This window comes from Mandrillus leucophaeus, unplaced genomic scaffold (assembly GCF_000951045.1).
Source record: "Mandrillus leucophaeus isolate KB7577 unplaced genomic scaffold, Mleu.le_1.0 Scaffold46, whole genome shotgun sequence".
Lineage (NCBI taxonomy): Eukaryota > Metazoa > Chordata > Mammalia > Primates > Cercopithecidae > Mandrillus > Mandrillus leucophaeus.
The window spans coordinates 661420-682894 of record NW_012104920.1 but is presented as its reverse complement, the minus strand read 5'-3'; the positions used below and the strand labels follow the sequence as shown (position 1 = coordinate 682894).

The window sequence follows — 21475 nt, the reverse complement described above, 5'->3', positions numbered from 1 at the left end:
CAGGTGCCTGTAATCCCAGCCATTCAGGAGGCTGAGGCAGGAGAATCGCTTGAACCCAGGAGGCAGAGGTTGCAGTGAGCTGAGATCGTGCTGCTGTATTCCAGCCTGAGCAACAAAGAGAGACTCTGTCTCTAAATAAATAAATAAGTAAATAAAAGATCCAGGTGAACTTGCTGATACCATGTTGCTTTGCTCTAATGTTGTCAGAAGAGCACCTCACCTCTGTGGTTTCTTATAGAAACTCATAACTATAGTCTAATAATGAGAAAAATGCAGACAAACCCAAATTGAGGGGCGTTCTGCAAAATACCTGGCCAGCACTCTCCAAATTTTAAAATGGCCTTTGCTTTTTTGGTGTAAAAACAAAATGCCTCCTTTACAAGTCACCTAATGATTTCCATCACTACTTCACATTGCAGGCATGAGTGCTTTTCTTTTTCAGTTTCACTGATTTTTATAAAACAATGTGGACAGAAATGTAATTTATATACTATAACTGCATAAACACTACCATTGGAAAAATACAGAACAGTGCCTCAGAAGGGGTAGGGCTGACTGGCAAACAGCATTTGACCTGCTCATTCCTTGTGGAGAGTGAGTATACCAAAAGTGATTTAGAGATATATGTATCTGTCAAACTTCTTTCCATCAATTCCTGCTAACTTAAGCAATAAAGGAGTTAATGGAAAAGAAACCGAGTTCCTTGAGAAGTTAAAGAGCTGACTATGCAGGCCATGCACAGGGACTCACACCTGTGATCCCAACACTTTGGAAGTCCGAGGCAGGACGACTATCTGAGCCCAAGAGTTCAAGACAGCTTGGGCAGTATAGTGAGACCCCATCTCTGCAAAAAAATGTAAAAAGTAGCAGGGCATGGTGGCTCACGCCTATAGTCCCAGCTATTCGGAAGGCTGAGGTGGGAGGACTGCTTGATCCAGGGAGGCAGAGGTTGCAGTAATCACACCACTGCATTCCAGTGTTCCAGCCTGGGCAACAGAGCAATATCTTGTCCAAAAAAAAAAAAAGCCCAGGCACAGTGGCTCATACCCATAATCCCAGCATTTTGGGAGGCCGAGGTGGGTGCATTACCTGAGGTCAGGAGTTCAAGACCAGCCTGACCAATATGGTGAAACCCTGTCTCTACTAAAACTACAAAAATTAGCCTGGCGTGGTGGCGGGTGCCTGTAATCCCAGCTACTTGGGAGGCTGAAGCAGGAGAATCACTTGAACCCGGGAGGCAGAGGTTGCAGTGAGCCGAGATTGCACCATGCACTCCAGCCTGGGCAACAAGAGCAACTCCATCTCAAAAAAAAAAAAAAAAAAAAAAAAAAAGTTAATCATGCAGTTTCAGGAAAGAAACTAAAACCCAGGAGGTTTGAGGCATCTGGGGGACAAGGGACAAGAACTGATGAATGCTGTCCCAGGCACTGCCATGGGAATAATGAAGCTCCTACCTTTTTTCATCCTTGAATTATTTGCCTCCATATTCAGTTCCATGAGCGAGGCTGTTTGACTTAACATGGAGCAGCAGAGACCACTGGATGCTGGAGCAGAGAGAGTTTGTGCTCACCTAATACCTCATGTACTTCCCAACATTTCCCAGCCTGCCTTTCAGTTAGGTTGAGGCCATGTGACTAATTCTGGCCAAAACACTAATTCTCAGAGGAGTGATGTGTGTCCTTTCCAAGATGGGACAGTTATGAGCTGATGTGCCTCCTTCATCCTTCTATTGCCTCATTGCCTATTCCTCAGGAGCATTTCCAGCTGACTTAGCCATCCTGACCTCTATTGCTGGATTTCCATTTCAGGAGGACAAGGTTCATAACTGCCCATCACAGTGCCAGCACACTGCAGGTGCTTGGTAAGTACGTGCTGAATGGAGGAATTAACACACAAATAATTCCTAAAACCCTGTGGTGCCCATCACTTACCTGTGTGTCTACCCAGTCAGACCATGAGCTTCTTGAATGCAGGAGCTGGGTCTCACTCAACTTGCTAGGCCTCGTGCCCAGCGCTGCACTGACTCAGATTGATACCCAACAAATGTTTGTTTAATGTCAGATGAAGGGAAAGTGATTGGATGGTTGCATGCGTGGATGTACTGGTGAGTTGGAGGGCAGTTGCGCCCAAATCAATAAACTGGTGTTTGTGTCAGTATATATCTTTTGGGATCAACTATCATTTCCAGGAGAAACTGCAGCATCCAAGGCAGCTCAGCTGTGCAAATCCAAGCAGTCAGTCCCTAACCACCCTTGGAGAAGCCACCACCACCTCCTCTGCCCAGGGCCTGTGAGCTTGTGAGCCTGTGAGGTGCCCCCACCACACACAACACACAACCCTAGCCCTAGAGCTCTCAGCTGGCTGCCCCGCCTTGAGAAGAGAAGGTTGTTACAGAGAACATTCACTTCTAAGGATATCCAGTTAACTCTCCAGAGTGGTGGTTTCCTTGAGCTATGATGGATAGTAAATAGATAGAAGATAGATGATAGATAGATGATAGATAGATGGATGGATAGATAGATAGATAGATAGATAGATAGATAGATAGATAGATAGATAGATAGATAGATGGATGATAGATAATAGAAGATAGATAGTAGATAGGTAGAAGGTAGATAGATGATAGATAGTAGATATATAGTAGGTGATAGAAGATAAATAGATGATAGTAGATAGATGAATAGATAGATGATAGATAGTAGATAGAAGATAGATAAATAGAAGATAGTAGATAGAAGATAGATAGTAGATAGAGAGTAGATAGAAGATAAATAGATGACAGATAGTAGATAGTAGATAGAAGGTAGATGATAGAAGATAGATAGAAGATAGTAGATAGAAGATAGATAGATAGAAGATACATAGTAAATAGATAATAGACATATAGCCATGCATTACTTAAAGATGGGAATATGTTCTGAGAAATGTGTTAGGTGACTTCATCATTGTGTGAACACCGTGGACTGTGCTTACACAATTTCAAATGGTAGCGTCTACCACACACCGCGGCTATATGGTCTAGCCTGTTGCTCCCAGGCTGCAAACCTGTGCAACACATTACCATGCTGAATACTATAAGCAATTGTAACACAATGGCAAGTATCTGTGTATCTAAACATATCTACACATTGAAAAGGTACAATTAAAATATGGTGTTAAAGGTAAAAAGTGGTACACCTAAATAAGGCATTTACTGAAGGCCTTGGAACCAGGGATGCTGATGGTGTAATGAATGGAGCTGCAGGACCGGAAGTTGATGTGGGTGTGTCAGTGAGTGCATGGTGAGTGAATGTGAGGGCCTAGGACATTACTGTACACTTTTATGTGACTGGCAGCACAAAATTTTACTTAGACCAGCATCACCACAAAATGTGAGTAATGCATTGTGCTGTGACATTCTGACAGCTATGATGTCACTAGGCATTAGGAATTTTTCAGCTTCATTATAATTTTATGGGACCACTGTTTTACATGTCGTCCATCATTGATCAAAATGTCATTATGTGGTGCATGACTATAGACAGATACACAAGGAGAAATTAGGGGAATTGGCTCACGTGATTATGGAAGCTGAGAAGTCCCACTCCAGGCTGTCTGCAAGCTGGAGACCCTTGGATGCCAGTAGCAGCATGACTCAGTCCAAGTCTGAAGGCTTTGGAACCACGGATGCCAATGGTGTCATTCTCAGTCCAAGACCAAATGCCTGAGAATACTTCCACTGGTTGGGGGGCCACTGGTATGGGTCCTGGAGTCCCAAAGCCAGAGAGCCAGGGTTCTGATCACCAAAGGGCAGGAGGAGGAGAGTGTCCCAGCTCCAGGAGAGAGAGAAAAAGGGAGGAAATCCCTTTCTCCCTTTTTCGTTCCACCAGGACCCACAGTGATTGGATGATGCCCGCCCACATTGAGGGTGGACATTTCCCACTCAGCCCACTGACTCCCACCAATCTCCCCTGGAGACACCCTCACAGACACACCCGGAAATAACGCTTTACCAGTTCTCTCAGTATTCCTCAATGCAGTCACTTGACTGCATTAATGATGATGTTCTATAATATAGGTAGAAAACAAGTCACACTATGAGAAGTACATGATCCCTTTTGTGTTTTTTTGTTTTGTTTTTTTTGAGATGGAGCCTCGCTCTGTCACCCAGGCTGGAGTGCAGTGGCGCGATCTCGGCTCACTGCAAGCTCCACCTCCCAGGTTCATGCCATTCTCCTGCCTCAGCCTCCCGAGTAGCTGGGACTGCAGGCACCCGCCACCACACCCGGCTAATTTTTTAGTGTTTTTAGTAGAGACGGGGTTTCACCGTGTTATCCAGGGTGGTCTCGATCTCCTGACCTCGTGATCTGCCCGCCTCGGTCCCCCAAAGTGCTGGGGTTACAGCCATGAGCCACGGCACCCGGGCCCCCTTGTGTTTTTTTTTTTTTTAAGTGAAGTATGTAAATCAATAGAAATGGCAAGGAAAGGTCTGGAAAGAAGGATGCACACCTAGCTGTTGCTTGAGAAGGAGAGTGGGACAGCACAGCAGGGCCACAGTGAGCAGTAAAGAAGTGGGAGCCTTAAACTAAGAGAGAGAGAGAAGTGAAACCCTGAAACGGAGATCTATTTGATTGCTTGATGTACTCACAGGGAGCAGCCTTGTTAAGAAAAATTATCCAAAACTGGTAAATAGAATCAAGAGGACAACTGCCTGTCCTTTTAAAGATGTTTTCTTTTCGGTTTTTTGTTTTGTTTTGTTTGTTTTTTTGTTGTTGTTTTGGTTTGGTTTTGATTTTGGTTTTCTGGGTTTTGAGACAGAGTCTCACTGTGTCACCCAGGCTGGAGTGCAGTGGCGCGATCTCAGCTCACTACAACCTCCGCCTCCCGGGTTCAAGCGATTCTCCTGCCTCAGCCTCCCGAGTAGCTGGGATTACAGGCGCCCGCCACCACACCCAGATAATTTTTGTATTTTTAGTGGAGATGGGGTTTCGCCATGTTGACCAGGTTGGTCTCAAACTCCTGACCTCAAGTGATCCTCCCACCTCGGCATCCCAAAGTGCTGGGAAGGATGTTTTATTTTCTAGCACAGCATACCATTGTTTGACTTTGCTGTCTATTATTAATAAAGGCCTTGGTTTATGGGAAGTTCATGTAAATGATTTGTTCTTTTTTTTAAAAGCAAATAAACCAGAGATTGTAGTTGATTGCTCTATAGGATGTTGGCTAGTTTCATATCTAACCCAACAATCATATCCTAACATTCCTTTATTAAATTGCCTATAAATGCCCGGCTCTTCAATTGTTCTTGGAACCAGCATGACCATCTGGCTGAGTTGAATAAAATATTTGACTTGTGAACATTCTAATTTGTATGAACCATGTTTTTCATTTGTTTGAAATCCCTCCCAGGCTGGAGGGAGAGCCACATGTGCCACCCCAGAACAGTGCCTAGAGCCCCAGTCCCTTCTTTTCTCTGCCAGGTCCTCTTCCAGCCTCCTCCCTACCTTTATGCCTGCCTTCCCCTCACCGCCCCCACGTCCATGTTGGACATCCCAGGGATGCCTTTGCTCACTACCCCGGGGAATGAGAAACAGACTCTCCTGTCCCCACCCGCATCCCCCACTGAAATATAAGTATAGCTTGTGCTTAGTCCAACAATAAGAGAATCAGGCGTTAAGTTTGCTGCACTGACCACAGAGTGGAACAAACAATCACAGGAAGCCTGCGGAGCCTCTGAGCAAGAAAGCTGGCTTATGGCTCAACCTCCCGCTTGAGTGCCTGAACAAAGGTCTCGTGGGAAGGGAAGCGACCCTCGCTCTGTTACCCGGGAGGGTGCTGCAGGAGGCTGCTTGTAAAAGAGGAGAAGTCCTCTGTGCTAGACATAAGGAGGAAGTCTCCTGTCTCCCGCCCGTTCCCAGAGCCAGAGCAGCGGATCTGCTCATTGTGCTCAGGAGCTGACCACTCCTCTGATGTTCAGGCCTGTGGCTTGAAGGGCTCTCTGCTTTCACGTCCTGTTCTATTCTGTTAACCCCTTAGTTGGACTCTGATGATTACCTATAAGTTAAACATAGAGTATTAGCGTACATAGTGGAACAGTAAGTAGTATTAACTGGCTAATGACGGACGCAGCCCCCTCCGCCACCTCTCCCTATGCTCACCCAATGATCACCTCACCATCAGGCCACTCTCAGCCTATAGGATCAAAGGAATTGTACTCAACAAATATCGGTGGAACCCAGAGCTCAGGGCCTTTGCAGTCTCCGTGTTGCGATGGACCCTTGGATCCACTTTTGTTAACTCTTAAACTTTGTGTCTTTGTCTTTATTTCTTTTCTCATTCCCTCATCTCTGCCAGGAAGGGGAGAACTGCGGGTGGTGTAGCAGGCTAGTTCCCCTACATCTCTGGTGCCCAACGTGGTCTCCTTGAACCCAGGTGAAATTACGCCTGAGTGTGGTCATTGCGAAGAACGGTCTGTCCAGGGACCCCCGAGAACGTGTGGTCGGCCTTGCAGTCAGCTTGTGCGCTCGGAGCGTTCCAGCGACACCATGGGACAATCAAAAAGTAAACCGTCTGCTTATTCACACTTTATTAAGTTCCTCTTAAAGAGCGCGGGAATGAAGGCTAGCACAGAAAATCCGATTACTCTGTTTCAAACAGTAGAGCAATATTGTCCTTGGTTTCCTGAACATGGTACCATGGACTTAAAAGATTGGGAACAGGTGGGAATTGCCTAAAAACAAGTGTGTAGGGAAGGAAAACTTATCCCTCTAACAGTCTGGTCAAGCTGGGCTATAGTTAAAGCAGCCTTGGAACCGTTTCAATCGGAAAATGAGGCTTATCCTCCAGTAGAAAGAATTTCTGCGGAGGAAGGAGGTGCTGCTGCCAATATAGATACAAAGGAAGTTGAGGGAGGACAGGATAGTGAAAAAGATTTTGAGGAAAATACAGACAAACCTGGAGATGACTTAATTTCTTTTGAGGAGGCTGTGGGACCTTCAGCTGCTCCTAAAAGAGAGAAGCCATATATGCCAATATGTTTAGAACAAAGAAGGGCCTTGCGGAGCCCTCGGCCCCTCATTGGGATCATCCCGAGTGACCGCCTCCAATAAAGCAATGTAGTTCGGAGCCTTGGGGGTTTGAATCTCAAATTTGCCCTGTTTCCCCAATGAATGAATCGGGGCCTCAGGAACCACGAGTGCGTGGTGCAGCACCAGTTACAACATAAGGCTGCACTGCCATCTAATGTTGATGAATCGCCATTACAGGTGACTACTCGGCAAGCTAGATTAGCTGGAGATCTTAATGCCTGGCAGTTTCCAGCAGTTTTGCAACCCCCACGACAGCAAGGTGGAGCCCATCAGGCGGTATGCGAACCATTTTCTTTTAAGCTGCTCAAAGATCTTAAAGCAGCTGTTGGTCAGTATGGTCCCAATTCACCTTTCGTCCGATCGCTATTACAATCTGTAGCTCAGAATAAGCGATTGACTCCATGTGATTGCAAGATTTTAACGAAAGTTACACTTTCGCCCTCCCAATTTCTTCAGTTTAAGTCTCAGTGGACCTATGAGGCTCAAAATCAAGATAGAAAAAACCATGCTGCTAATCCTGCTATTGCCATTACATTTGTACAACTTCTAGGAATAGGGAGTCAATGGGGAGCTAACTGTACAACAACAATTAGGACTTCAAGAAGATGCCATTGAACACATTAGCAATTGCTGTTTGAGGGCATGGGAAAAAATTCAGGATCCAGGAACTACTTACCCCTCTTTTAATTCTATTAGACAAGGCTCAAAGGAATCATATCCTGATTTCATTGCTCACCTTCAAGATGCAGCTCAGAAGGCTCTCACTGATGAAAGTGCCAGGAAGGTGACTGTAGAATTGAGTGCCAGTCAGCTATCCACCCGGTGAAAGGGAAGGTTGCAGTGGGAATTGATGTGATTAATGAATATATCAGGGCATGTAATGGAATTGGTGAAATCATGCATAAGGCTATGATAATGGCTCAAGCCATAGCAGGGTTAAAAGTGGGAGGTCCAGCTAAAAACTTTTCAGGCAATTGTTACAATTGTGGGCAATTTGGACACACAAAAAAAGGAATTTAAGAACAAATCAAACAAACAAGCAAGAACTAATCAAATGAAAGAACCACCTGGCTTATGTCCCAGGTGCCAGAGGGTAAACATTGAGCTAATCAGTATCGCTCCAAATTTGATAAAAATGGCCAGCTGTTACAACCGTAGTGGGGAAACAGGAAGAGGGGCCAGCCTTAGGCCCCACTCCACACTGGGGCATTCCCACTCCAGCAGTTTGTCCCTCAGTCGGTCATTGCCTCTAGTCCAACCACCATCATTGTCTCTTGCCCAGCCACCAGAGTAACACAATTGGCGCCAGCTACAGCAGGGAGTGCAGCCTCAGATTTATGTTGCACAGAAGCTGTCTCTCTGCGTCCAGGGAAATCACCTCAAAAAGTGCCCACTGGAGTATTTGGCTCTTTACCTGATGGGACAGTTGGACTTGTTTTAGGAACATCTAGTCTAAACTTTAAAGGAATTCAAATTCATACGGGGCTGATTGATTTAGATTTCGTGGGAGAAATTCAATTGGTTATTAGTTCCAGTATTCCTTGGCGTGCCAACCCAGGAGATAGAATTGCTCAGCTGTTGTTATTGCCTTATGTAAAAGTAGAAAAAAGTACAGTAAAGTACAGTAAAAAGACAAGGTGGTTTTGGCAGTACCGACAGTGACGGAAAAGCAGCCTGTTGAGTAAATCAAGTTTCTAAAAACACCTGTGTGCACAATGACTCCGGGAAAACAGTTTGAAGGCCTGGTAGACACAGGTGCTAATATTTCAATTATAGCTTTAAATCACTGGCCAAAAGCGTGGCCGGGACAACAGGCTTCTACGGCTTGATTGGAGTAGGCACAGCATCTGAAGTCTATCAACGTGCTACAATTTTAATCGTTCAGGACCAGATGGGCAGGAAGGCACCATCCAACCTATGGATTACTTTCATTCCCATTAATTTGTAGGGGAGAGATTTGTTACAGCAATGGGGTACAGAATTCACCATTCCCTCTGCAATTCACAGTCCTGGGAGCCAAAGAATGATGACCAAAATGGGGTATATTCCTGGGAAAGGATTAGGAAAAAAGGAGGACAGAATAACTCAGCTGATTGAAGTCTCAGTTAAATTTGACCGAAAAGGAATTGGATATCCTTTTTAGGTGCGGCCACTGTTGAGCCTCGAAAGCCCATTCCATTAAAATGGAAAACTCAAAAACCTGTTTGAGTTGATCAGCGGCCGCTTCCTCAGCAAAAACTGGAGGCATTACGTTCATTGGCAAAAGAGCAATTAGACAAAGGACGTATTGAACCTTTTTCACCATGAAACTCCCCAGACTTTGTAATTCAGAAAAATTCCGGTAGATGGCGCATGGTGACCGACTTACGAGCGGTTAACGCAGCCATTCAACCGATGGGAGCTCTCCAACCAGAGTTGCCATCTCCGGCCATGATCCCAAAAGAATAGCCGATGGTAATAATTGAACTAAAAGATTGCTTATTTACTATACCTTTGGATCCTCAGGATTTTGAGAAATTTGCGTTTACAATACCTGTCATAAATTACAAGGAGCCATCTACTAGATATCAATGGAAAGTTTTACCCCAAAGAATGTTAAGTAGTCCTACAATTTGTCAAACTCTTGTTGGAAAGGTTATTCAGCTTGTCGGGAATCAGTTTCCTGATTGTTATATCACTCATTATGTTGATGACATTTTATGTGCTGCTGCAAGCCGGGACAGACTGATTGTTTTGCTATGCTACAAGAAGTGGTGAGACTTAACAGGTCTCGCTGTAGCACCCGATAAAATCCAAACTACTACACCCTATCATTACCTGGGAATGAGGGTAGAGGAGCAAACAGTAAAGCCTCAAAAGGTGGAAATTCGTAAAGAGTCCTTAAAAACCATAAATGATTTCCAAAAATTATTAGGGGACATTAATTGGATAAGACCTGCTTAGGGAATTCCCACCTACGCAATGTCTAACCTGTTTGATTTGCTAAGAGGGGATCTAAATTTACATAGCAAAAGAACTCTGACACCTGCTGCCCCTGAAGAATTACAAATGATTGAGGAAAAAAATTCAAAGTGCTCAAGTCAGTAGAAGAGATCCTAGTGTTCTATCACAGCTCCTGGTGTTCCCTACTCTCCATTCTCCTACAGGAGTGATTGTTCAAAATGTTGACTTAGTTAAATGGTCCTTTTTACCTCACAGTACAACTAGAACTTTCTCAATTTATTTAGATCAAATAGCTATTCTTATAGGCCAAATACAATCGAGAATAGTCAGATTCGCTGGCACCAATCCAGATAAAATTGTAGTTCCTTTAAACAAAGCACAGGTTCGACAAGCTTTTATTAATTCGTCAGAATGGCAGTCAAATCTGGCTGATTTTGTTGGTAATATAATCATTACCCTAAAACTAAAATTTTTCAGTTCCTAAAATTGACTACCTGAATTTTACCCAAAATAACTAGTTCCATTCCTTTGGAGGGAGCTGTAACTATCTTGACTAGTGGCTCTCAGAATGGAGAAGCAGCTTATTCAGGACCAGAAGAAAAGGTTATTCAAACTCAGTTTCATTCTGCACAAAGAGCTGAGCTACAAACAGTTATATCCGTATTAGAAGATTTTAATCGACCTGTTAATGTAATCTCTGACTCTGCTTATGTAGTCCAGGCTACCAAAATGGTAAAAAAAAAAAACAGCTTTAGTAAAACCTATTGCTGATGATCCGTTAAATTCCTTGTTTAGTTCACTTCAACAAGCAGTTAGGGCTCAAAATTTTCCCTTTTATATTACACATATTCGGGCTCACACAAACTGACCAGGACCTTTAACCCAATTAAATAATCAAGCAAATTTATTAGTGACACCTGTTCTCACAGTGTCAGGCCTCTGAGCCCGAGCTAAGCCATCATATCCCCTGTTACCTGCACGGATACATCCGGATAGCCTGAAGCAACTGAAGAATCACAAAATAAGTGAAAATGGCTAGTTCCTGCCTTAACTGATGACATGACCTTGTGAAATTCCTTCTCCCGGCTCAGAAGCTCCCCCACTGAGCATCTTGTGACCGCCCCGGCCCCTGATCAACAAGGCAAAACCCTGTCTCTACTAAAAATACAAAAATTAGCCAGGCGTGGTGGCAGGTGCCTGTAATCTCAGCTACTCAGGGGGCTGAGGCAGGAGAATTGATTGAACCTGGGAGGCAGAGGTTGCAGTGAGCCAAGATTCCGCCACTTCACTCCAGCCTGGGCAAAAGAGGGAAACTCTGTCTCAAAATAAATAAATAAACAAACCAAGCTGGAAGCTCTCTGATATCCTTGTCCCCGCTGGGTGCCCGATGCATTTAAACTATACAGGTCAAACTCTTGGTTGAGCAACCTTAGCACCAGTGCCACGCCCCAAAGCAATGCAACCTCTTATTAAATGGTCACTGTCTATTTTATTTTTTTTTTTTTGAAAGAAAAAAACTACCTCGCCCAGCTAGTTTTTTGTATTTTTTTTTAGTAGAGAGGGTTTCACCGTGTTAGCCAGGCTGGTCTCGATCTCCTAACCTCGTGATCCGCCCGTCTCAGCCTCCCAAAGTGCTGGGATTACAGGCTTGAGCCACCGCACCCGGCCTGAATGATCACTCTCATTCAACAAATCATCCACACTGCCTTGTGGCAAAGTAGCAGGAGAATGGGACCTGGGACTGGTGAGTTTTGGCAGGGAATTAAAAGGGCTCTGTGGAGCGGAAGCCCGAAAGGTTGGGCCGTGCTTGTATCCAGCATTCTTTAGTACTCCAGTTTTTTCAAATTCTTCTTATCCTAGGTGAGGCCTTAGTGCACATCACACAGTGTGTTAGGCTTCCTCCAAATGGGTGGGGCCAAGGGAGTTCAGATGACTCCCCAGGCAGAACCCAAACCTGCAATCCTTTGTTTTCTAAGAAAACCACTTGGAAAAGTGAAGTCATCCAACCCGTTGTGGTAGGGAGGAGGGGAGCCCAGCCCAGCCTTCAGCATCAGGAAGTGGCTCTGCTGGGAAGTTGGAGATGGGTCTGAAAGTGGTGGCCGTGCTGCAGGTGGAGGACCAGGGTGACCCTCCCCACACCCACCCTCTGCAGAGTATGCATTTGAGACTGGAAGGAGGATGAGGACACCTTTTTCGCCTCCTTCACCTCCCAGTTCCTGAATGACCTCAACTCCATCCTGATCCACCGCTGTCACTGTCTCCCAAATAATTTCCTGGTCGCCGATGCCAGGATGGTCCCCATGCCGGGCCCTGGGACCAGTCCGCAGGCTGAGCAGGCGCCAGTGGAGGGAGGCGCATTGTTCTGAGATGGCGAGGGCTGAGGGGCAGGGCTGAGTGAGGAATGTGCTCTCTCCTGTGCTATTTTGCCAGGCGCCATGCATTGGCAGGCCCTCCCAGCACAGAAGCCATAGTGATGCGTTGGTTGCCATGGTTTCTGAGGATGCTCTGCAGCTCATCTGAGTGCTCCCCAGAGCTGCTCCCATCCGTGGGCTACTGGAATGGGGTGTGTGGCGACCCCAGGAGGGTGCATTTTGTGCTGACCTCCAGCAGGGCGCGCTTCTCTCACTGTCTCTGGTTGATGCTTGGGCCTGGCCACAGCAGAGTCACCTTCAATACTCGGGTGGGGGAAGAGGGGAGGTACTTCTTTCTTTGGGACCAGAAAGTGGCTCTGAGTTGGAACACCCCACTGGCTGCAGAGAATGAAGTTCCTTTAAGTGAAATACTCCCAGGTTCATAATAACTCCCCCTTCCTCACCCAAGCCTGCTCGGCCCTCCTCCTCCTCCACTCCTCCCCTAAAGGGGCTCTGTACCTGGTGGACCACGCCATCCTCTCAGGCCTCTACCCCAGCATCAGTCATGGGAGGCCCTCGTTCATGACTGCACCCCTGATCCTGCTGCACCAGCATCCCAACGACAACGGGTCCTTATTTCCCCTTGCCATTCTGGTCAGCAAGGCAGGGCCCTGGGGGGCTGGTGGGTGGGGTGGGGGAAGTCTATTAGATCCTCGGAATGACTGAAAGGTTGCCTTCTCCCAATGCCACTGTGCCTGGTGACATCGCCTCTCCAATCCTACTCAGCCCCTCTCAAGTTTGTTTTTCTGTATTGTCCTCTTTGATTTCGATCTTGATAGAAATGTTATGAAACTCAAGAGAACAAATTGCACCTTGACGGGGTGTCAGAATCGATTCTACTGAGTCACGCATCTCTGGCAGTTCAACCATGTTCCCAATAGTTAAAACCATAACCCCTTCGGGAGAGGTGTCCACACCCTCCCTTCCCATCCTTTCAGTCTGCCCCATACAACTGGGGATCTGGATGGCTGGACTGGTACAGGGAAGTCAGCCAACACAGTGCCTTGGGTAATTTCACCTCTCAAGGAGATTATTCTCATCAACCTTGTCTTACTAATGAGGAACCTGAATCACAGAGAGGTTAATAAAGTTTCCCAAGGTCACACAGCTGGTAAAGAAGTTGACCGTGTGATTTTGTAGCAGGACGAGCGGCAGACAACCCCTCAGACACCAAGTTAAAGAAGGAAGGGCTTTATTCGGCCGGAACCATCGGCAAGACTCACATCTCAAAAAACGAGCTCCCCGAGTGAGCAATTCCTGTCCCTTTTAAGGGCTTACAACTCTAAGGGGGTGCACGTGAGAGGCACGTGATCGATTGAGCAAGCAGGGGGTACGTGACTAGGGGCTGCATGCACCGGCAATTAGAACGGAACAGAACAGGACAGAGATTTTCACAGTGCTTTTCCATACAATGTCTGGAATCTATAGATAACAGAACCGATTAGGTCAGGGGTGGATCTTTAACTGCCAGGCCCAGGGTGTGATGCCGGGCTGTCTGCCTGTGGATTTCATTTCTGCCTTTTAGTTTTTACTTCTTCTTTCGTTCGAGGCTGAAATTGAGCATAAGACAATATGAGGGGTGGTCTCCTCCCTTATTCTGGCCCCATGGACATGATGATGGGCTGCCCTTCCCCAGTGTCTGCCCAATCCCTGCCCTCTCCTGTGCCCCCACTCCAGCTCACTCAGACACCCAGCCTAGACAGCCCCATCTTCCTGCCCAGTGACCCAGCTGAGGACTGGTTCCTGGACAAGACCTGGGTGTGACCCTCAAAGTTCCTGGTGCACAAGACGGTCACTCATCTACTTTGTACCCACTTTGTGATGGAGCCTTTGCTTTGTCTATACTGCAGCAGCTGCCCATGAGCCACCCATTTTCAAGGCAAGGAGGAGCCCTCCCCTCAGTGCCCACAGCTGTGGGAGACCCGGGGCTGCCTGATCTGACCTCTGACTCCGGCTTCCCCTTTCTTCTGCACCTTCTACATCAACATCCACCCAGCACTGGGCTCTTTGTACCAGGAAAGCTCATCCACCAGGTCAAGGCCCTGGAGGCCTGGGATCTTGTGGGGAGCACAGAGGGCCAGGGGAGGCCTGAGATTTGGTCCAGAGCCCCTGCTAGCAGCAGGAATGGGCTCTCTGCTCATTACAGGCAATGTCGTTGGGACAGGTGGGCTGCCTGGAGCTGATCAACAAAGGACTGGCAGCTGCCACCTACCGCTCCCTGTACCTGTCCCACCAGCTGGCTGACCTCAAGGTCCAGGACCTCGCCCACTACTACATTCCAGATCTGGGCAGCCATAGAGAGGTGACACTCCCCTGGGGCCTGAGGGCTCCAACCCTCTCACCCTCCCCTATACCCCTGTTGGTTTATTCAACCTTCCCCCAGCCTCCTGCCCAAACGCACTGCTGTCTCCAAGCCCTTCCTGCTTACCCTTCATCCTTCCCAGCTGTGTGACCTTGGGCAAGTTATTTAACCTCTTTGTGCTGGTTTCTTCATCTGACAATGAGGATAATAAGAGCACCTATGGTATAGCTTATTATTGTTATTAAATGCAAAACCCTAAGAACAAACCCCAATGCACAGAAAGTGCTCTCTGAGATTAGCTATTAAGATTATAATGCCAGGCACGGTGGCTCACGCCTGTAATCCCAGGACTTTGGGAGGCCGAGGCAAGTGGATCACTTGAAGTCAGGAGTTCGAGACCAGCCTGGCCTATGTGGCAAACCCCATCTCTACTAAAAATACAAAAGTTAGCTGAGTGTAGTGGCGGGCACCTGCAAACCCAGCTACTGGGGAGGCTAAAGCAGGAGAATCACTTGAACCCAGGAGGTGGAGGTTGCAGTGAGCAAGATTGTGCCATTGCACTCTAGCCTGGGCAATAAGAGCAAAACTCCGCCTCAAAAAAAAAAAAAGAAAAAAAGATTATTATTTACCCCATAGATAAAGTCACGTGTCTCCAGGTTTTTCCATTGAAATATTCCTCATAGGAGATTGCCTTGGGGTATAGCTGTGGCCTCCACACCAATGGCCAGATCCTCTTAACATCTGGCCTCCTGCGGTTTCCCAGCTCCTGCCACCAGCCTGCATAATGACCTCCCACCAGCACTGAGATTGATGGCGGTGCCGCTGCCCATTAGCCACGAGTGTTGCCCAGTGGCTCGCCACATGCAATGCTGCATTCCCTGCAGCTCAGCCCCTTTAAAATCTGCCCCTACTTCCATTCTTCCACCTCAGCACACACAGGGCCTAGGGAGATGAGGCGCCCTAATTTCTCCCTCTCTCCCAATTCAAATTCTGCCCTGGCTACAAGCTCAACTCATGTCCCACCTCCCCCTTGAAGTCCTCAGGGACTCCCCCTATATGAACATCTGCAGCAGGAGCTCCTTCCTCAGCAGGGGGTCTGCACATCCTACAATGGCTGGGGATGGAGGGCCCTTTGGGAACCAGTGGAGGAAATGAACCCAGTCGGATGGTCCCAACACAGATGGGCCTGGTGTCTCATCCTTCCCTGTGGTTTGGAATCCAAATGCCTGCAGGACCAGTGGGCAGAGAAAAGCTAAGAAAGAAGAATGGGTGGGGACCGTGGCCAGTGGGGAACTCATGTTTGTCTGACAGGGACAGTGGTGACCCAGCTATCACTGTGACCACATCTTCTGATTTTTCAGCAGAAACCAGACATCTTCTAATATTTAAATGTTGGTAAGTGATTCAACTTGAAAAACAAACAGAAAAACCTTGCCGGCTGATCGAAACACATCTGCAGATCAGTCACCGCCCTGGGGCCTCCGTTTGCATGCGGTGGTGAAGACCACAGCCTCTCGGTTTGATCTCGGCTCTGCAATTCACTCTGTGGTTGGCCGTTTTCCTTCCTTGGCCTCAGTTCCCTCCTTTGTGGGCAGCAGGTCTCAGTGGCCCCTTCCAACCCACACCCCTGTGCAGTGTTAGCTCCCAAGTGTTAGTCACCATGTATTCCCGACCCCCCAGCTTTGGGACCAATATTGTTAACATCTACTGCCCGGATGACACGGCAGTGAGCAGGGACTCGGAGCTCCAGGCCTGGGTCAGGGAGATCTTCCGGGAGGGTTTTCAAAGCCAGATGCTCTCAGAGGTGCTGTCCACTGCCCTAGGGCAGCAGCCTCTTGGGTCTCAGCTCTGTCTCTCTACCCTATTCCCATCGAGGGGTCCCTTCCACCCTGGGCCACTGTGCTGGGCTCATCTGCTGTTTCACTATGATCATCACCTGCTCAGCCCAACATGCTGCCATCAACAGCGGCCAGGTGAGCCAGTGCCAACCCGGGGGACAAGCAGGGTCGCGGGAGGAACAGCCCTAGCAGCACTGGCAGCTCTGTACTGAGTTTGCGGGGGTCGCTCTGAATTCAGTACCTGGATCCCCAGTATTCCTATCATCCAGTGGCTTGCCCTGCCCACCGCCAAGGGCCAGACGGAACTAGCAGCCTCACTCCCTGAGGTCAGTGCCACACACCGCACCCTGGTGCTCCTGTGGGGGGTCAGCCATGAAACCAAGGACACCAGAAGCAAGGCCCAGGTGGGGATGGCTGGGGTCTCAGCTTCTAGAGAGTGGGTACATTGAGGAAGGGATCTTGGGGACAATGGCTACCAGAAGGGTGCACTTAGCAGGCTAGGCTCCTAGGTGGCAGGGCTTGCAGCCGCTAGGTTGCTGGTGGGTGTGGCTTAGGGTGTTGTGGATTCCTAGTAGGTGGAGCTAAGAGTGGTCTGGGTTTCAGAGTGAGCCGCGCTTGGAGTGGTCTGGGTTTCTTGCGGCCCGCAGTCTTTTGTCTAGGTGGGCGGGTGGTTTATGCTTCAAGCTGGATGGTCTGGAGTGGTCCAGGACCCCTAGGTGGGCTGGGCTTGGGTGGACTAAGTTCCCTGGTAAGGAGACTTAAGATGGAACAGAATCGCTGTGGGCTGAAAATGCAGCCCGCCAAGGTCCCAGCCTTTCCTTCTCCCAGCCTGGACACCTACCCAGAGGAGCACTGCACCGAGAAGGCCCTGCGGCAGAGCATCGCCGCCTTACAGAGCCGCTTGGCCCAGATGTGGGCGGACGTCCTGGAGTGGAACCGGGGCCTGGCGCTGCCCTACTCCTACTGGATCCCGCGGCCGCAGAGAACGGAATCGCGGTGAGAGCGCGTGGCGCGCACAGCCTGCACCCGCACCCCGCGACGCCAGCCCTGCCGCCAGCCCTGCCGCCAGCGCCCGAGTAACTTGCCGCGCGCACTCACAGCCAGACCCACGGAAAGGAAGGTTTTTTGGTTGGTTGGTTTTTGGTTTTTGAGGTTTCTGTGTTTTGTTTTGTTTTGTTTTTTGAAAATAGGAGGGCACAGGATGGGGAGAGGAGAGAGGGGAAGGGCGCTCCTAAATAGAAATGCTGTTCTCAATCAGCACCGGGTCCAGGTAGTAGTAGGGGATGGGGAGGCACTTGTTGCGCTGGCGGATGTCGTGTGAGATCTGGTTCAGGCGCTGGCGAAACGCCTCTATGCTCCTCCGCGGGGCCTCCTCCACGAAGTGAATGTCCGGGAAGTGTCCCAGGGTCCGCTGCGGGCAGAGAGCTGGACAGCTGGAACCAGGGCCGGCCAGGACCCCCTCCTCCTGCCGGTGGCCCTGGCCCCTCCACCCTTTGGCTTCAGTGGTCTCTCACTCCCTGCTCCCCTCTCGACGCCTCCAGTTATCCTCCCCCCGCCCCAGCTCCTGGCCCCCTCCCTGTGCTCAGAGTCCCCCATCCCGTCTCGCACCCTGTCGTCAGGCTCGCGGCTGAGGGTCCAGAGCACCAGCAGTGTGATGCACGTGGTCTTCACATCCGGCAACGTGTCCATGAAGGTCTCCAGAGTGGTCAGCCCCTTAGCCTGAATCGGTGGATTCCTCATGGACGCTGGGAAGTTGGGCATCCAGGCGGTGAACTCCATCTGGAAGTGGGGTAGAGGCGCGGGTCTGGGTGGAAGAGTACCCCGGAAAGAAGAGTACCGTGGGAGCTTCCTTCCGCCACGCCCTGACCATCTGCCCTCCAGTCGCTGCCTTGGACTCCCCGCCCTTGGCGCTGAGGCTGGGCTGGGTTGGTTAGACTGGGGCTGGGGCTGAGAGTTGGGGCTGAGGCTTGGTTTCCGTTGGGACTGGAGTTGAAGCTGGAACTTGGACTGAGACAAGTTGAAGCTGGACCAGGGATTATGGCTGAGGCTGGGTTTGAGGTTGGGGCACGGACTAAATTTGGGAGGTCTGGGCCTGGGGCTAGGCCTGAGCTGGTGAGAGCACCGGTACCTGGCCTGTGTTGACAGCAGCGTGCTTGGCAGAGCAGGTGAAGATTACTATGGTGACATATCGAATCAGCTCAGGCACGGTTCTCAAGCACCTGGGGAAACCTGAGCGGCAGGGGAAAAGCCCAGGCGGCGTCAGTCCTGCCCTGGCACTGGCTGCCCGGCAGAGGGCGCCACCATGCCCCGCTCTCCCCGTTTTGCAAAAGCTTCAAGCTGCCGCATCCGTACCCTCATCCTGACTGCGTGACCCTCCTGTGGCAGGAACCCCATCTCCCCTAATCCAGATCATGAGGTTAGGGATAGAGGGCGGCAGGCCCTGGCCAAAAGTCCTCCAGGGCTGCTCCTGGCCCCTGTCTAACCTGTGACCCTCAGATCTCTCTTCCAGTTTCCCTGGGGGTGCCTCTCTGGTCCCAGGCCTGGGGATGTTGGGAGAGGCAGCAGGCTTTCCTGGGTTCCTTCATTCCTTCGGAAGAGTCCTGCCCTGAATCAACCCAGCCCCCGCCCTCCACTCCCTCCCATCACCTCCTTCCAGACTCTGCCCACTCCAGATGGATTTCTCAGTCCCACACCTCTTCCCTACCAAACTGCTGACTTCTCTTTCCTGTTGTCCCGTGTGAACCTCAGGTTGCTTCTCTCTCCTGTTGTCCCGTGTGTCCCGGCTGCCATGGTGATCTCAGGTTCCAAAAGTCCCACATATTCAAACCAGACCCATCATCTTCCTCCCTAACCGCTCCTTTTAGCCCCCAGCTCAAGGGATGACATACATCATTTATCCAGCTGCAAAAACCTGAAACGTGGAGTCGCCCTCGGCCCCTCCCTCCAAACCCAATCCATCACCCAGTCCTGTCATTTCCAGCTCTGGAATTCTCTGTGGTGTCCCCACAGCCCTCACCCTAGTCAGGTCCCCAGTCTTCCCTCCTGGACACCACGGCAGCTTCCCTAACTGTCTCCTGACTGCCAGTGCAGCCTGATATTCTAGCATACAAGCCTAATCTCCTCGCAAAACCCTCGATGGCTCCCACTGGCCCTTAACCAGGCTGTGCAGCCTGGCCGCTGCCCACAGCCTCAGCCTTAGCCCATTGGGAACCTCCCCACGTCCCACCCTAAGCTCTAGTTGCAGAGAACGTGATTGCAGTAAGCAGCTCCTGGAACTCCCTATGCTCCCTCTGGCTTTCTGGACTTTCCACATGCTGCTCCCATGCGGAACTCTCCATCCCCATCCTCCGTCATCTTGAGGCTGACCTCTCCATCCTGCAGATCTTAGCTAGATGTTAGCCAAGAAGTTAGATTTCAGCTAGATCTTAGCCTGCTGCTCCCACCCTATCTTCTCTCCACTACCCCTTCCCAAGGTGGGTTAGGCGCCTTCCCTGGGCTTCCCCACAACTTTTTTTAGGGAAATACCTGCCACCCCAGACTATGAACTCCTTGAAGGCAGGCACCCTCACCACCTGCCTTTTTCCCTTTTGCCTCCTCAATAATCGGCCCAGTATTGCATTGTGGATGCTCACTGGATATTTGTTGAATGTGTACCCAGGTGGCGGGACCTCAGGGCGCTTTCACTCCTCTCCTGGAGCTGCCAGCTCCCTCCTGCCAGCTCCCTGGCCTCCTGCCCTTTCCTGTTGGAGCTCATACCCCATTTCACAGTCCGCAAAGATTTGTTTCTGGGGTGGGGCTGGGACCCCTCCAGGTCTCTGCAGAGATGACCCACAGCCCCTAATCTCAGACAGGGACCCATTGCCAGCCATGTTTTCTTCCCCAGCCTCTCTGAGATGCCACTGCTCCAGGGGCCGGAGAAGAGCCTGTCAATGGCAGCAGTTTGGTCTCCTTCAGTCCACAATAAAATATGTTCTGATCCAGCCCAGGAGGGCCCTAGCAGACCTGCCTGGGGGCTGCCCCTCAGCCCCAGCTCCCCCTGATTGCCCAGGTGTCCAGGCCCATACCTGAGCTCTCCCGCCCTAGGAGACACTCTTTAAATATCTCCTGCACCCAGGACTGCAATTCCGGGTCACCCTCCACGGCTGCGTCACTCGGGTAATAATAGGTGATGATCTCCGTCACGTACCTGACCAGGGGACAGGGCCTCAGTTTGGATCTTCCTCCCCTCCCACTCCTCAGCCAGGCTTCTCCCACCTCCCCCAGGATGCCCTGACCTCAGTTGGCCCCAGAGCTTCCCCAGGCCTGTGGGAGGGCAAGTCCTGTGGGGCAGAAGTAGAGAGGATGGCTTGGCAAAGGCCAGAGCACTCCCTTGTAAGGGATGGGCAAGGCCTACAGGCAGCTCAGATCCTAGAAGGGGTCTGGCCAGCAGAGGTGGGCTGGGGAACCAAGCAAGGAAGGGGCCTGCTAGGCTGAGGGTGTAGGTGTGATGGACACACAGACCCCAGGCCCCTTCCCCAAGGCCAAGCCCCTGGATGGCACCAGACCCACACTCAGGTCTCTAGAATTTCCCCACACCCTCTCCAACATCCCAAGGTGTCCACCCTGAGAGCCACCCACTGCTGTCCCGAGCTCACCTCTCCAGTGCATTCCACACCGCCAAGCTGTCATCACGGTAATAATATCCAGGCAGGTCCTGGACCCCACGCTCCACAAAGTCATTGGGGAGGTAGAGGCTGTCATAGGTGAGCTCCGACAGAGCCCGTACCATCACCTCAGCAAAGCCCTCCACGCCCAGGGACATGCCCTGTGAGGGAGGAGGCAGATCCTGGAGCTGGATGGGCATCCCTGGCACCCCCCTCAGGTCCTCTAGGATCCCAGTAAGTGCCCCTGTAACCCCCGACCCAGCCCCCCCCC

General features: G+C 50.0%; 1 protein-coding gene across 1 annotated transcript in view; it reads right to left on the bottom strand.

The window, feature by feature from the left end:
* Positions 1–17672: 17672 nt before the first annotated feature.
* The window catches only part of ALOX12B (arachidonate 12-lipoxygenase, 12R type), a 15179-nt gene continuing 11376 nt past the window's right edge, over positions 17673–21475 (bottom strand). Inside the window, exons 11-15 of the mRNA XM_011994519.1 lie at positions 21196–21365; positions 20626–20747; positions 18690–18790; positions 18170–18340; positions 17673–17972 (exon numbers count right to left, since the gene is read on the bottom strand). Of these exons, the coding sequence (XP_011849909.1) occupies positions 17793–17972; positions 18170–18340; positions 18690–18790; positions 20626–20747; positions 21196–21365 (744 nt within the window). The 3' untranslated portion in view covers positions 17673–17792. The remainder of the gene's footprint in view (positions 17973–18169; positions 18341–18689; positions 18791–20625; positions 20748–21195; positions 21366–21475) is intronic.